Source organism: Diprion similis, chromosome 9, assembly GCF_021155765.1.
Source record: "Diprion similis isolate iyDipSimi1 chromosome 9, iyDipSimi1.1, whole genome shotgun sequence".
In the NCBI taxonomy this organism is placed as follows: Eukaryota; Metazoa; Arthropoda; class Insecta; order Hymenoptera; family Diprionidae; genus Diprion; species Diprion similis.
This window is the reverse complement of record NC_060113.1, coordinates 1,192,667-1,206,175: the sequence shown is the minus strand read 5'-3', so window position 1 is coordinate 1,206,175 and position 13,509 is coordinate 1,192,667. Positions and strand designations below refer to the sequence as shown.

General features: G+C 36.8%; 4 protein-coding genes across 6 annotated transcripts; 2 read left to right on the top strand and 2 right to left on the bottom strand.

Moving 5' to 3' along the window:
- Window positions 1–808: 808 nt before the first annotated feature.
- On the bottom strand, window positions 809–3,230 carry LOC124410471 (PCNA-associated factor-like). The gene is made up of 4 exons (XM_046888873.1): window positions 2,873–3,230; window positions 2,676–2,762; window positions 2,467–2,597; window positions 809–2,324 (listed from the first exon to the last, which is right to left on the bottom strand). Exons 1-4 carry the CDS (start codon window positions 2,907–2,909, stop codon window positions 2,235–2,237), a joined length of 345 nt encoding a protein of 114 aa, XP_046744829.1. The 5' UTR covers window positions 2,910–3,230; the 3' UTR covers window positions 809–2,234.
- On the top strand, window positions 2,260–6,660 carry LOC124410468. 2 transcript variants are annotated; one of them, XM_046888868.1, is made up of 5 exons: window positions 2,260–2,396; window positions 4,465–4,796; window positions 4,903–5,226; window positions 5,493–5,915; window positions 6,012–6,660. In XM_046888868.1, the coding sequence occupies exons 2-5, from the start codon at window positions 4,491–4,493 to the stop codon at window positions 6,225–6,227; spliced, it is 1,269 nt and encodes a 422-aa protein (XP_046744824.1). In that variant the 5' UTR covers window positions 2,260–2,396; window positions 4,465–4,490; the 3' UTR covers window positions 6,228–6,660. The 2 variants fall into 2 exon arrangements, with proteins under 2 accessions (XP_046744824.1, XP_046744825.1); XM_046888869.1 differs by lacking the exon at window positions 2,260–2,396 and adding an exon at window positions 3,463–3,935 and having other exon boundaries at window positions 4,471–4,796.
- Window positions 6,661–8,061: 1,401 nt separating this feature from the next.
- On the top strand, window positions 8,062–10,035 carry LOC124410469. 2 transcript variants are annotated; one of them, XM_046888871.1, is made up of 5 exons: window positions 8,062–8,081; window positions 8,414–8,737; window positions 8,832–9,155; window positions 9,274–9,693; window positions 9,798–10,035. In XM_046888871.1, exons 2-5 carry the CDS (start codon window positions 8,432–8,434, stop codon window positions 10,011–10,013), a joined length of 1,266 nt encoding a protein of 421 aa, XP_046744827.1. In that variant the 5' UTR covers window positions 8,062–8,081; window positions 8,414–8,431; the 3' UTR covers window positions 10,014–10,035. The 2 variants fall into 2 exon arrangements, with proteins under 2 accessions (XP_046744827.1, XP_046744826.1); XM_046888870.1 differs by lacking the exon at window positions 8,062–8,081 and having other exon boundaries at window positions 8,365–8,737.
- A 1,474-nt stretch (window positions 10,036–11,509) lies between these two features.
- LOC124410470 lies at window positions 11,510–13,148 on the bottom strand. The gene is made up of 3 exons (XM_046888872.1): window positions 12,622–13,148; window positions 12,420–12,535; window positions 11,510–12,353 (listed from the first exon to the last, which is right to left on the bottom strand). Exons 1-3 carry the CDS (start codon window positions 13,015–13,017, stop codon window positions 12,188–12,190), a joined length of 678 nt encoding a protein of 225 aa, XP_046744828.1. The 5' UTR covers window positions 13,018–13,148; the 3' UTR covers window positions 11,510–12,187.
- Window positions 13,149–13,509: the final 361 nt, after the last annotated feature.

The window sequence follows — 13,509 nt, the reverse complement described above, 5'->3', positions numbered from 1 at the left end:
ATTGTAGATATCGCCAAATCCCTCGTCAAACGTAGTATATATAGATATATTTTCTATATACTATGTATGTGTAAATATAAATAGAATCCGGGTGAGCTAACGGTGTTTGAACAAAAACGTTAATTGTGCTTTTTAAATTCGCACTGATCGTGAGCTAAGGCTAACAATAATGGCTTTATGTTTTTTTCCTTCTTGTTTTACTTTTATTATTTTTCCCCCTTATAGGTATATGGTTCATCATATACATTTCTGACAAACGATACGCTGTAAATGAAGTCTATCAAACTACGCGGGTTGTCATGATTCTCCACAGCGGAGTTCTTCGTAGCTCGAAATAGAAAAAAAACGAATCAATAAAACGAGAACCTAGAGCTTCGAACCCATCTCGGACCACATGGATTCGCGCAAGTTGAATGAAACAGAAAGTGTTGAATGGCGATATAAAAAAAAAAAGCAGTGCTGTGTGAAGTACGTTGAAGTTTAAAAATCTGATGAAAATTGAAGATAGTATACGAAATTGATAAAAAGAATAATAATAATAACAATAATAATACGGTGATTAACATTTATTTTTCTTTGAACTATCATCAATAGCCTCACCCGAAGTAACGAATTGTTGTTGTTGCTGTTGTTGTTGTTGTTGTTGTTGCTATTGCTGCTGCTGTTGTTGTGGTTGTTGTTAATAATAATGATATTACGAAACCAATTTGTTAATTAATGGTAAATAGTGCAGAACAGGGCTGTTGTTAATCGGTTGGAAGTAAGTTTTTGCCGAAAAAGTAGTAAACGGAAAATAAAAAGAATCCACGATCTTTATCTCGACGTTTTTATTTGAAGATCTAATTAGACATGTTGAATTGATATCGTAATGTATTATGTGCGGTATTCAACTTACACTCTTGTTAAAATTTTTAAATAATGCATGAAATAAGAATGACGATTCAAGGACTCAGTTTTACATACATTAAAATGAAACAAACAGTTAACTAGATTTGTGAAAGGCCCTGCGTTCCCCTTCCTCCCCCCGCATCCCGATGGCCTAAATAATTGGATGTGTGTAGCCTTGTAATTAGTAGTTTGTTGTAGTTTAACAATGTTGATTCTTAATTCGTACCAATAATGGGAACGAATAAATTTAGTTTAGTATAGTTTAAGTTTAGATGCTTTGCCAGCGACAAGTGTAAGGGAGAAAGTGAGAGAAATTTCGAAACATGTGATCCGCAAACAGTCCCTCGATCAGCTGCGTAATACATGATGTTTTGTATATGAAATATAAAAGGAAGGAAAATTGACGGAATAAAAATCAAATGCGAACAATTCAATTTAAACGATCATTATTACCATTTATTAATCGTCGCCACTATCGATATTGATCATTCGTAAAGATTTGATAAAAGTTAGTAATATGTGACAATCAAGATATCACGTTCAATGGGTCAAAAAAACTAAGTTATCTACGATTCGGTTGTTATATCTACTTTAGTTTACAATTAGACTCAAGACTTAACGATAGCATTTGAGTAACATTGACTGATCAACAGAACACAACGATAAGTAACAAACCTAATGACTTACTTTACTATTAGACACGAGTACACGTAAGACGGAATAAATAAACTGTATTACACTAGACATATTTTTCTTAAATTATTTCTATACTTATTAGAGGCACGTTTTGGTTACTTTCTTAAAAATATTAATAATACTTGGGTTCGAAGGAACAGAGAAGAGATACGCAATTAAATAATAGTGATTAAGTTATAAGCCCTTAAAAATGACAAATACTGATACGATCAGCTGATGTGAACACATTTTTAAAATTAAAGCTAAACGTTATTACATAATTTTAGTTATCTTGCGACGAAAAATGTTTTCCCGATAAATGATGAATTACTACATAGACCGACGACCTATACATACAGTTGATGATAATGAAACTATATTTTTAATAATCAAAAAATAGATATAAAAAACGTATTTTCATAAACGAAAAAATGCGAAACGAATAGAAACGTGAAAACATTTTTTTTCGACTAAAGATGTTGAGATAAGCCTTATCAAAACTTTTAATCTAGCATGTATCGATGTATGTAAACGGATTTGAGAGCAAATACTGAGCAGTTGGTATGTTTCAGCTCGACAATTATTATCACACACTGTAAGTACTTGAAGTATAGGAGCATATCGCTTATATATTCTGCCACTCAGGCGTGCTCCAGAAGTTATATAAACCTTCAGTCACTCGGATTATCCTCTGTGGAAGTCAAGCCTGAGGGAGAAGACGTGGCAGAGGCAGCTGCTGGTTCAGCGTCAACAGATTCATTCTGTGAACAAGATTTACAACGCTGTGGAAATAATCCACCTTCCCAAAGTCTTCGAGCATCGAATCATCCACAGTGAGTCGATGCAGCAATTTCTTTACTCATCCTCCTACATTTGTAATACTGTCGTTTAATCGTCAATTACCATTTTATCTTTCCACTCCAAGCTTCCTTCTCCCGATTCAGTAGACGGTCGCTGAAAGAAGGAAGTAATCGGCTTCTGCCAATCCGGCGTCTCTCGAGGACAATACGAATTTCCACTGGAATGATCCTTACCTGATAAATAATCGGCATTTCTATTATTAATTCCATTCTAACCAGCTAAATTTAAAATCATGGAATAAGAACTCTCACCTTTTCCTTTATCCGCAAAAGCATTGGCAATAACCATCCTCGCAGATACGCCGCCTAAATTTTTCCGCGGTGCTTTGGCTCCAGCGGCTTTAATAGTCAACAAAAATAATCGATTTCGAAGTATCAATTCCTACTTATTGCCTAGCGTGTAATCGCGAGTGAATTATACGTTGTAAACTGCGATGATAACCACTCACCCCGAGTAGCCCCTGCGTCTGCTCTCGTTCTTACCATTATCTCGTAGTACAATTACGTGTCGCGTGTATCAAGAATGATGATTACACTTAAACAAGATCGATATCGATGATAGAAAATGAGTAGATAACGCAATGAGTATTGTACAGCATGTGCGGGGAAACAGTCAACAACTATGCCGACCTTCAAACAACTGACAACTGTAACGCGTGTGCTGTACTCTTGTTGAAAAACCTCGTTTACTGCCCTCGACTAACGGTATTTTGCCAATTTTCGATTAAATCACCTGTTCGAATACCTTGTCAAAACAGAATGTAGTACAAAGTAGTTGTTTCCAAGTTTGCAAACTTAGTTAGAAAACAAAAGCAAACAAAAGGCGAACAAAACAAAAAAAGAAGAAGAACGAAAAGAAGATTCGGCAACGGCCGGCGTGCAAAATAGATGACGCTCGCAGCGTTCTTTACCGCCAAATTTAAACTGACCTATCGATTATTAGCAATCTCACGTCGAGAGATCGCGGTTTTGTTTTTAATTTGTATACATCAATGATGGAACCGTGTTTCGTTGTTGAAAATACCGAACGCCTGCGTAATTTGAATGAAAATTTCGTGCGACTAGCAAAATCGTAATGGGAATCAAAGCGTGATGTTTTATTCATGGGGATTAACGACGGCCGAGTTTCTCCTCTTGACGAGCCACGCTTCGAAGGAGAATAACCGTCATTTGGACACGTAATTCGCTTTCTCACCAGCATCTCGTCCATGCGAACTCTGCCTCGAGCCTTCGAATGCCAACCTCTCAACTCATTGCTTACGTGTCCGTCCGGGTATCAGCATCGGAACTGAAAGGGGAATAGAATACGCCCACAAAATTTTATCAGTTTTACGTCAGATACTTTGCGCGACTTGATACGTTGGGCTCGTTGTCAATCGATCCGTTGTGTAGTGAATATATCATTGTTGTGTTGTTTGACGTTCCCGCATTCGGATTCACAGACAAATAATTCCGTTGAACGAGGATAATCGAATAAAAAAATAAAAGAAGAATAATTATAACAAGAACAAACGGAGTAAGTATATTGCCACCGCTTATCTCGTGCTCATAGTGAGATAATACAGCAATAAAAATCAAGTTTAAAGAGACTAAAAAATGTGAGAAAAATTGCGGTTTGCTAAAGTTCTAGACTTCTTCAACATTTGTAGCCGAATTCATCAGGAAAATAAGATGTAAGAAACTAGTTTAAAAAACATTTAAAGCAAGCGGCAGATAGAAAAAAACAAAATCTCACTGATAACGTTCAGACCCTCCTCATCGCTTATAGTTTGTCCTATAGATTAGGTCACAATAATTTCCAGGACCGTTTATAGCCAGACATATATCATCTGTTGGAGAATATGTTACGGTCAACGCCCACAGCCAATAAAGTTGTATTTCTAATTAGTTCATTATTAGAGATACAAGTGGTATTCAACCGTGAATAAGTGTTATTGCTCTATTAAACGCGATTGTGAATGGCCATAGTTTAAGTGAAGAATTTTTTAACTCTCGTACGTACAGATTTTTATTGATTTTATTTTTCTTTTCAAAATTGCAGTATAATTTGGAAAATAAAGCAAGACAATGTCGAAAGATATAAGTCTGCTGTCAGGCGTGAGCAAATTATTTACGGAGAAAACGCTTGAAGATATACTACGAAAAACAACTGGCGAAAAAGATGTTAAAATATTGAGCTGGGATTTTGGTGAGGCAAGTAAGAAAGGCGACGGTTACTTGTCTATTGTGGACAGAATCACTGTTAAGGGTGAGGCTGGTGGCAAACCTGCAAGTATATCGCTCGTTGTTAAATCTATGCCGAAGAATGTTGGCAGAAGGAAAACATTCAGAAGTAAAGACTTCTTTCACAACGAAATCATCTGTTACAAAGAGGTAAACACAACTTTCTTGAACACCTTATATTTGTTGGCTTTGCTACATAGTTCCTAAATTTTTGCCACTCTCAAGTTTAAAAACTAACTTTTATTTCTCTCTTCAGATTTTTCCCAAGTTCAACGAGTTCTTGCACTCTAAGGGCTTAGCCGATATGGTCGTCGTACCTCGTTGCTTGGCAGCGGTCACAGATGGAGAAAACGATTATCTTGCTCTTGAAGACGTCAGTGTTCTCGGATTTGGTCCTGTGACTCGACAAAATACATTAAATTTGTCGCAATGTGAACTGATACTGAAGGCTCTGGCGAGATTTCATGCTGTTTCATTTGCGTACAAAGATCAGAAGAAAGAAGAGTTTCAAAACTTGGCCGATAAGCTGCTGGAAACCTATTTCACTCCTGAACTATACCAATGGTACGATAAATTCCAGGTCAGTATTCACTTGCTATCTCATCTATCTGCCATGGTTATCAGTACTGCCAGTCGTTTGATGAGTGAATTATTTTTAAAATTTGCCCACTAAAACTTGAAGAAAGAAATACAGATTCAACTACATTTTAATTGTTTGATGAGAAAACCCCGTTCACAGCTGACAATTACAATACAGAAATAATAACTGAACGTTTTTTAACATTTGAAGACGATAAAACTACGTCTGAGAAGTATAACTACTCTAGGTATAAATTTTTTTTACAGGGAAGATTATTCAATATTGTTAACGATGCGCTAGCCAAAGAATACCCAGGTAGCAAAACTGAGGAGAAATTTAAGTCCTGCTCACGTCGAGATTTTTACTTCAAGAGTGTAGATTTCTGTAACAAAGTATCTGCTCCAACTTCAGTTATCACGCAGGGGGACTCGTGGGCACCGAACTTTTTAATTCGTCAATTGGATGGTGACGAAAATCCAACTGCTCTTGCACTAGATTTTCAGCTCGCGAGGGCCTCAAGCCCAGTTCTAGATACTTCTTTCTTCATATACACATGCACAGAAAAAAGTTTACGCGACGAGCATTACGAAGATTTACTGAAAATATATCACAACGAGATCAGTAGGTGTATCAGCTTGCTGGGATCGAACCCCGAAAAAGTTTATCCTTGGGATTTATTCAGGAAAGAGGTATGTGTGTTGAAATTCAAGGGTTTTAACTCTATTCTATTTTAAGGATTTAATTTTTATTCATTCAATGACTGTGTGGGTGAATGTTTTTTCTAGGTCCAGGAATACACTCTGCATGGAGTTAATTTTGCCATTGAGGCCGTGCCATTCTCGTTACTAGATTCGGACGAAGCATTCGACTTGGATATAATAAAGGGAGATGAGGCAGTTGATATAGCCGATGTTTGGACGATAGGACCGATAAAATCCAAGGAAGGACGTCGTCGGCTTGCCGACACTTTAGTTCACGCTGTGGAAAACAAGTTTATTTAAAATTTTTGCCGCATAGTTTTAATATATAGTAAATAAAATTTAAAGTACGCTTGATTCATCGAGTTAAATCGGATTTAAAACAGCACAATATCGGTCAGCATTCAAGAAGCGTAGTTACTCAACCAACGTTTCTTCTGGCAGGATTAATGTACATTGCATAGTGCACACTATAGTTGAAAAGAAAGTATTATTCAACATGATACGTTGTATTATATTATCTGTTGATGCAAAATCATCAATGAAAATAGCGTAAGTTGAAAAACTAGATCAAATTCGTCATTCTATTAATCTTTTGCTAACGGGTAATGGGAAAATAAAAATACCGCAGCATATATCACAGATTTGCAATGTAATGAATTAAATAGATAGTAATATATCACCTATAATATATATTATTAAAAGGATATAACATTAAATTAAATCCGGTTCCGTCCGTTGTATGTACGTTCTTATTACACAAATCCTTTCCTGTTAAACAGAGTGCCGAAATGTACGTATTCGGTAACCTATGCCTACCGCATACTTGTCAATTTAAACGAGATAACTAATGATAATATCGCGGTTCCAAACCACGCGTATACTATGTGTACATAATAGAAGTGAGCAGATTATCTTTTATCTTTTCTTTTCCTAAATCCAATCAATTTATACATATTATAATATATTATGAAAATAAAACGACCACCAAGTGACCATCACACTTTCGTAAATTGTAAATTTAAATTAAATCTTCGGTATAATTATTAATCTCCTCTCCGCAAATATTGTTCTCCCGTCATAATTCCTGTGAGAATTTTTTTCCTCTTCATTTATCTCCGATCAAACTACATGAAACCTATATATTTGTATGTGCGATAACGAATTCCTGTTATGCCTGACTAGTGAAAAGTAGCCTAAAAATTATGATAAGAAACAAACGCTGGGGAAGCGATTCTAGCTGTACAATTCGTATATATGCTTTTATTTAGAAGAAAAAAAACGGGTTGCAATACCCGTCATCTAGACCATTCGTCCTGGTGAGACGTATACGTTACGCAACCTTTTAAATTCTAGTTGCGAAAATTTGAAAAATGCTACGTTGTATTGTTTTTTTCCCGATCAGTGTTGAAAAACTACCATTAGTAACGTTATCGTAACGATTCACGCTGAGGAAAAACCGATATTCGCCATTTTGGAATTGTTTGAAATTCAGTAAACCGTGATTAAAAAATAAAACACGTTCATATTTCGAAATATTGGTTCTTTCAAAATAATTGTAAACTTAAGAAAATAGGCATTTATTCTCCAATGTTTTGTTACGACAACGTTACTAACTTCAACCTCGTAATAAATTTGGTATAAAAACAGCGCCTAGTTGAATTACATGAATGATTTCGTTGTGGAAATATAAATTCGTCGGCTCTTGAATATATGCTCCAGCTACAAATCCTTATCTGCAATTCTTAATTAGAGCACATCGAACGGTCAATCTATGCCGATAAACGCAATGCATCGCCGCATTAAACGGTTTATCACTACAGAAAGTGTAAATCTCTCGATGCTACGACTAATGAGCCGTTCGAGGAAGGCAGAAATCACCGTTTCTTCTTTCGAGGTCACCGAGTTCGGTTGATTAAGAGAAAGGCAAAGGGAAATACGAGGAATGAAAGTTCCAAGCTTCTATTGCTCGGATATTCGTCGAAGTCGTTCGGACGTGCGATAATTCTAGCGATTTTGGTACATTCCCGCCGTGCGAATAGCTACAAGGAAGAAGAAGAAGAAGAAGAAGAAGAAGAAGAAGAATTGTAGCGATTAGATCGGGAATTACTTCTTCAGTCAGGGCTTGCGTCGAGAGAAATACGTCACCGGCATTTGGTTCGTAAATAATACAGTATTTATAACGTCAGTTCGAAAATTAATCGAATAATGCAAACGTTTCTCTCCATTCCGGTTTTATCTCAGTGCCAATTCGTATGTATTTGGCGCATGTACTTCGATCACAGGATACGAAATGCCATATGTTTTAATGTTTGCTTTGGAATTCTGCTGTCACCGCCCACAGCCGATGAGTATTGTCTTGCCGATAACTCGAGTCTGACCCTGGATTATGTGATGTGATATTGCCGCTTTGTGCACTCTGGGTGGGAGTGGCAGAGCTCCTCATTATTCTCATTCCATTGTCTGATAGAATATTTTCGCATTTGTAGTACCGACGCTAGAAGAACATGACGAAGGACGAGAGTCTTCTGTCCAGTGTGAGCGCTCTGTTTACGGAGAGAACACTCGAAGAGATCCTTCGAAATGCAACTGGAGAAAATGAGGTGCAGATATTGGGATGGGATTTTGGAGAGGCGAGCAAGAAGGGTGACGGCTATTTGTCCGTCGTAAGCAGAGTCAAGGTGGATGGCACGGCTGGTGGTAAACCGATCCAAATATCGCTTGTCGTTAAATCAATGCCCAACAATTTGGCGAGGAGAAAAACTTTCAGAAGCAACGAATTCTTCTATAACGAAGTCACGTGCTATACAGAAGTAAATATATTTTCTTTCCACATGCCCGTACGCAGAATTAATTTCAATACTTTCACGTACTTCAATTTCTGAGCAAATCTCATTCACTTTACAGATATTCCCCAAGTTTCAAGAGTTCATCAAATCTAAAAATGCAGGGGATTTGCTAATTGTACCTCGATGTTTTGCGGCATTAACAGATGGCGAGAACGATTATCTCGCGCTGGAAGATGTCACTTCGATCGGTTTTCAACCTCTGGCTAGACAAAATTCATTGCAAGTGCAGGAATGTAGCTTGATATTAAAAGCACTGGCTAGATTACACGCCGTCTCATTCGCCTACAAGGATCAAAAGAAAGACGAGTTTCAAAAAATAGCCAATCGTTTGATTGAGACTTATTTTACGCCGAAACTATACGATTGGTACAAAGGTTTCCAGGTGGGTATATCTTGTCAGATTTGACAGACCCAATAATACTTTGCTGTGAAAATTATTCAGACATAAATCGACCAACTGCAGAACAGATTTTCACTTGGCCGATCCGTTTTTCTTTCAGTCGCTTATAATCAACATGGCTAAAGATGCCCTAGCTAAGGAGTATCCAGGCAGCGAAGCTGAGAAGCGTTTCAACTCTTGGACAGGCCGAGAGTTGTACGACAAGAGCATAGATTTCTGCAACCGTGTAACGGCGCCAACTTCGGTGATCACTCAGGGCGATGCATGGGCGCCTAACTTCATGATCCGAGAAACTGATAAAGAATACCCGGATGCTCTTGCCCTAGATTTTCAGCTGGCTCGATGCGCTAGCCCAGCTCTGGACGTTTCTTTCTTCATTTATACCTGCACCGAGAAGCCGCTACGCGATGGCCATTACGACGAATTGTTGAAACTCTACCACGAGGAACTCTGCAGAAGTATAAGCATTCTCGGATCAGATCCTGAGAAGCTCTATCCGTGGGACACGTTCATGAAGGAGGTGAGTGCATTTTTCAAGTATTGAATTGAAAAGTGTAGCTGTGCTAAGACCGGATTTCTCAGGATTTATCCAGAGACTTCTAATCATTGCTTTTTTATATTCAGATGCAAGAGCAGAGTGTTCACGGGGTGAATTTTGCTCTGGAAACAGCACCAGCAGTATCGTTAGATGAATCGGAAGCGTTTGACATGGATGCTATGGAAGGAGATGACGCTGTCGACGTTAGCGTTATCTGGAATGTTAAGAACCTGAAAACCAAGGAAGCAAGATGCCGTCTTGCCGAGACCATCATGCACGCAGTGGAAAAAAACTATTTATGACATTTGAGTCGTAACTTTAGCTGTAGACAAATTATACAGTAATTAGTTCTGGAAAAGCAATTATAAATCAGAATCAACTTCCATCTTGGCACTATAAGGTACATAATCAGTATTTCGAACAAACAGATTTCTAACTATATTTTATTTTATTGGAACGGAAATTATCTTCATTGGATTTTACGATAAATTATTATCTATTTCTATACGAGCATGATTAGATAAATGAATTTTTATACTTTTCTTCTTAACACCAGGTTGTAGAAACATTCAAAGAAAAAAAAGGAATATATCAGTTCCGCTTATACGTTAATATATAAATCCGTTTATAGCAATATAAACGTGTGGGTTTTTTAATTGAATCTGATAAGAATGCGTCTTGAGATTAAGATTGTGATTTCATTGTCAGAACCAACGTGATATTTGTACGAGGTTCGCCTCTGATATATCGTACAATGACATTTATAATCTTTTTCACTGTCAATTAACAGTGTCCGAGAGTCATAATTATCTAGTATTTGAACGCGCAATAACTCAAATAATAATGATAGTGATAAAATAACATACAAACATGTTTTTCAAACATACAAGGGCTAATAATGAATTAATTCTAATCCTATCGGCCAGACCTGAATGAATATGTATGTACAAAGGTCAGAGGATAATCATCAATACTATACTATTCGAAAGAAAGATATTATGCATATAATGGTATAACTTTTCCCTCTTGATTCAATTGATCTCAACGTTAACTTCGCTACCTTCTCTAACGCATTAGATAAAAAAGCCAGGACATTTCTGTCAGTACGTCAGGGCACATGGTGGCAACAGAGAATGCATACTTGCCGACTGTTTTTCACTCAACTCTTTAATCTCGCGAAGGAGAAAATCATATCGCTCTTATATTAGATTTTCAATAGGCGCGATGCGTAAGCTCAGTTCTGGATATGTCTTTCTTCATTTATACTTGCACTGACAAAACGTTACAGGATCAGCGTTATGAGGAGCTCTGAAGGCTTTACGATGAGGAGCTTAGCAAAAACATTAGCTTGCTAGGTTCAGACCCAAAAAAAGCTGTATGCCTGGCACATCTTCATGAAAGATGTATGTCAGAAATGTAAAATATTGTTGAAAATTTGATCTGTTTTTTCTCTTCCTTAGGTTCAAGAACTAAGTGTGCATGGTATAAATTTTGCAATTTGGATGTTTTCCAAGGAGTCGAAAGCGTCAATATTGCTAAAATTTTTTCATCGAGACCAATAAAAACTAAATAGGGAAGGTGCCGACTGGCTAACGTTATTTTGCATGGAGTGGAAGAGATATTTATGAAATTGACGGATTAGGACGAATTACTTCTTATCGATAAATTAAAAAGGAAATGGAACAGTGACGGAGCACTAGTAATACCTAGGATGAGTAATAGATAAATTTAGAGAAATACCGGAAAAGTATATACAATATCATTATGGATGATATAATTTGCAGAAAATTAGTCCAGCTTTATCTTTCATACATCATTTTTATTATAAATCCTTATTGTTAAATAAAATATAGACATTCTGTACTCAACTATAATATTCATCTTTGAAACTTTAGATATCAACACGACTCATTTACCACATGTTTTGAAGACATGTATGAGCGCAGATAAATTTGGAATCTGATCACAGGTTTAATCATAAATTACAAACGATTACGATATTTTTATTCGGTTTAAATGAAAATTTTATATTTATTATAATATATTGAATATTTAACCGAATAAAATGTGCTGGTAATCATCAATGCATTGCCAAAAAATATATATATATATATTTACACATAACATTAATAACAAAATTTTGTGTCTATCATAACTTGTACAAAAAATAAGCTCAAAAATGATGATAGGCAAATATAGTCATGTAGTTACACTCGTGTTTACAGAGCATTGTTGATTGTGAACAGTATATTCACAATAGATTTGTGATGGCACATTCCACGCAAGGGGAATGAAATACGTCTTGATATTGCACGGCTTGGTTTAACGTTAATCACTAATGCAACACCCATTCAGCCTCATGCATATGGTATCAATCGTACATATAAGATTTCTTAACGTACAAAGCAAATACAATTTGCCTCATCTTGCATACCTGATTCATGGAATTAGTTGCAAATCGAGACCAGTTCTGTGACTACGCAGTTTGCCGATGTTTGTCATGGATCCCTATTTCGCTGGCATCGAATACAGTCGTGTCATCTTCGTCTTCGTCATCCAATGGCAACGGCCGCATTTCAACATCTTGCCTGTGCGCGAGGACACCGTACTTCCGGACCATTTGAGTACGATTTTTGTTCAACCTTCGAAGATGGAAAATATCCGATAATTTAATCTCAATAATTGTTTTCTTGTCGCATACAACTCACCTCACGCAACGGAGGACGATATAGGCGATCACGAGTACACTGAGGCCCATGAAAACAGAAATGCCACGCCACAACGCACCTGTGTTCACAGACATATTCGGGCCAGGCCTTTGAGACTGAAAGAATTATACATCAGAATATAGGCAAGCTGTTTGTAATTACTGAAATGTACTTACGTTACATAGAACGACTAGAGTGATACCTGTATTTTAGTTTGTGGGGTGGTGACGTTCAAATCAGGATTTGCCTCCTTCTTGCCTTGATCAGTTTGTAAGGTTATCTTTCGATTATCTTTCGATTTAGCGCCGCTATCACTAACTTCGACATTTTGGACAGTGGAATTTTTTTGTTGTGAGTTCGAAACTTTTGTCGTACTAGAGTCTGATGATTTCGCATCATCAGTGCTTTTGAAAGATCGTGCATGCTCAACTTTCTGAGGGTGATCAGCCAGGGTTAAAGGAGGTTCAGGTTCACGATACGAATTGAACAAACTGCGTCTTGTAATTACCAAATTTTCATCACAATTTGTTATCGTTATACACAAGCAACAACACGTGATTACTATGAGTTTCAAATTTCGACCGGTAACACGCTTCATTCTCTTCTGACATTTAGAATGGAATCAAAAGAAAAAAAAATTGCAAACGATGTTTGGTATTCGTCAGCACTCGTTTGACTCTCGTGACAGATTCGAGCTTTGATATACAGACCTTTGACAATTCTCGAGGCGCGTGATAACGATCCAATTCCACCATTCCTTATATTACCTCTATTACCTACCTGCTTACATACCTAGATACATAAAAAAATTATTGCTGAACCGCGAATAATCGAATAAATATCTTCCTCATTTCTCAACTATTATTGCTGAAATTTTATGCCCTCGTAAGACAGAATTTAACGACTGATCATTGCTGTAAATATTCATACATATATTGGGAAAAAATTGTTTCAAATTCTCCAAGGTGGCCATCTTGATTTCGTAACAGTGTTTGAATTCGCATGTCAAATACACGGATTCTGCAAACAATCTTTTTACAGTTTAATCCAAGCTTTTAGCTGATATAGACTATGACGTGACAAATATTTA

What these genes read in the sequence shown, in the direction of transcription:
- LOC124410471 (XM_046888873.1), bottom strand. Translation starts at nt 2,909, where the DNA reads ATGGTAAGAACGAGAGCAGACGCAGGGGCTACTCGGG. An exon ending in AGACGCAGGGGCTACTCGGG is followed by an intron (nt 2,763 to 2,872) that starts GTGAGTGGTTAT and finishes TGACTATTAAAG; the next exon opens with CCGCTGGAGCCAAAGCACCG. An exon ending in TTTTGCGGATAAAGGAAAAG is followed by an intron (nt 2,598 to 2,675) that starts GTGAGAGTTCTT and finishes ATTATTTATCAG; the next exon opens with GTAAGGATCATTCCAGTGGA.
- LOC124410468 (XM_046888868.1), top strand. Translation starts at nt 4,491, where the DNA reads ATGTCGAAAGATATAAGTCTGCTGTCAGGCGTGAGCAAATTATTTACG. An exon ending in AAATCATCTGTTACAAAGAG is followed by an intron (nt 4,797 to 4,902) that starts GTAAACACAACT and finishes TTCTCTCTTCAG; the next exon opens with ATTTTTCCCAAGTTCAACGA. An exon ending in GGGATTTATTCAGGAAAGAG is followed by an intron (nt 5,916 to 6,011) that starts GTATGTGTGTTG and finishes TGTTTTTTCTAG; the next exon opens with GTCCAGGAATACACTCTGCA.
- LOC124410469 (XM_046888871.1), top strand. Translation starts at nt 8,432, where the DNA reads ATGACGAAGGACGAGAGTCTTCTGTCCAGTGTGAGCGCTCTGTTTACG. An exon ending in AAGTCACGTGCTATACAGAA is followed by an intron (nt 8,738 to 8,831) that starts GTAAATATATTT and finishes TTCACTTTACAG; the next exon opens with ATATTCCCCAAGTTTCAAGA. An exon ending in GGGACACGTTCATGAAGGAG is followed by an intron (nt 9,694 to 9,797) that starts GTGAGTGCATTT and finishes TTTTATATTCAG; the next exon opens with ATGCAAGAGCAGAGTGTTCA.
- LOC124410470 (XM_046888872.1), bottom strand. Translation starts at nt 13,017, where the DNA reads ATGAAGCGTGTTACCGGTCGAAATTTGAAACTCATAGTAATCACGTGT. An exon ending in CCCCACAAACTAAAATACAG is followed by an intron (nt 12,536 to 12,621) that starts GTATCACTCTAG and finishes TAATTCTTTCAG; the next exon opens with TCTCAAAGGCCTGGCCCGAA. An exon ending in ATCGTCCTCCGTTGCGTGAG is followed by an intron (nt 12,354 to 12,419) that starts GTGAGTTGTATG and finishes CCATCTTCGAAG; the next exon opens with GTTGAACAAAAATCGTACTC.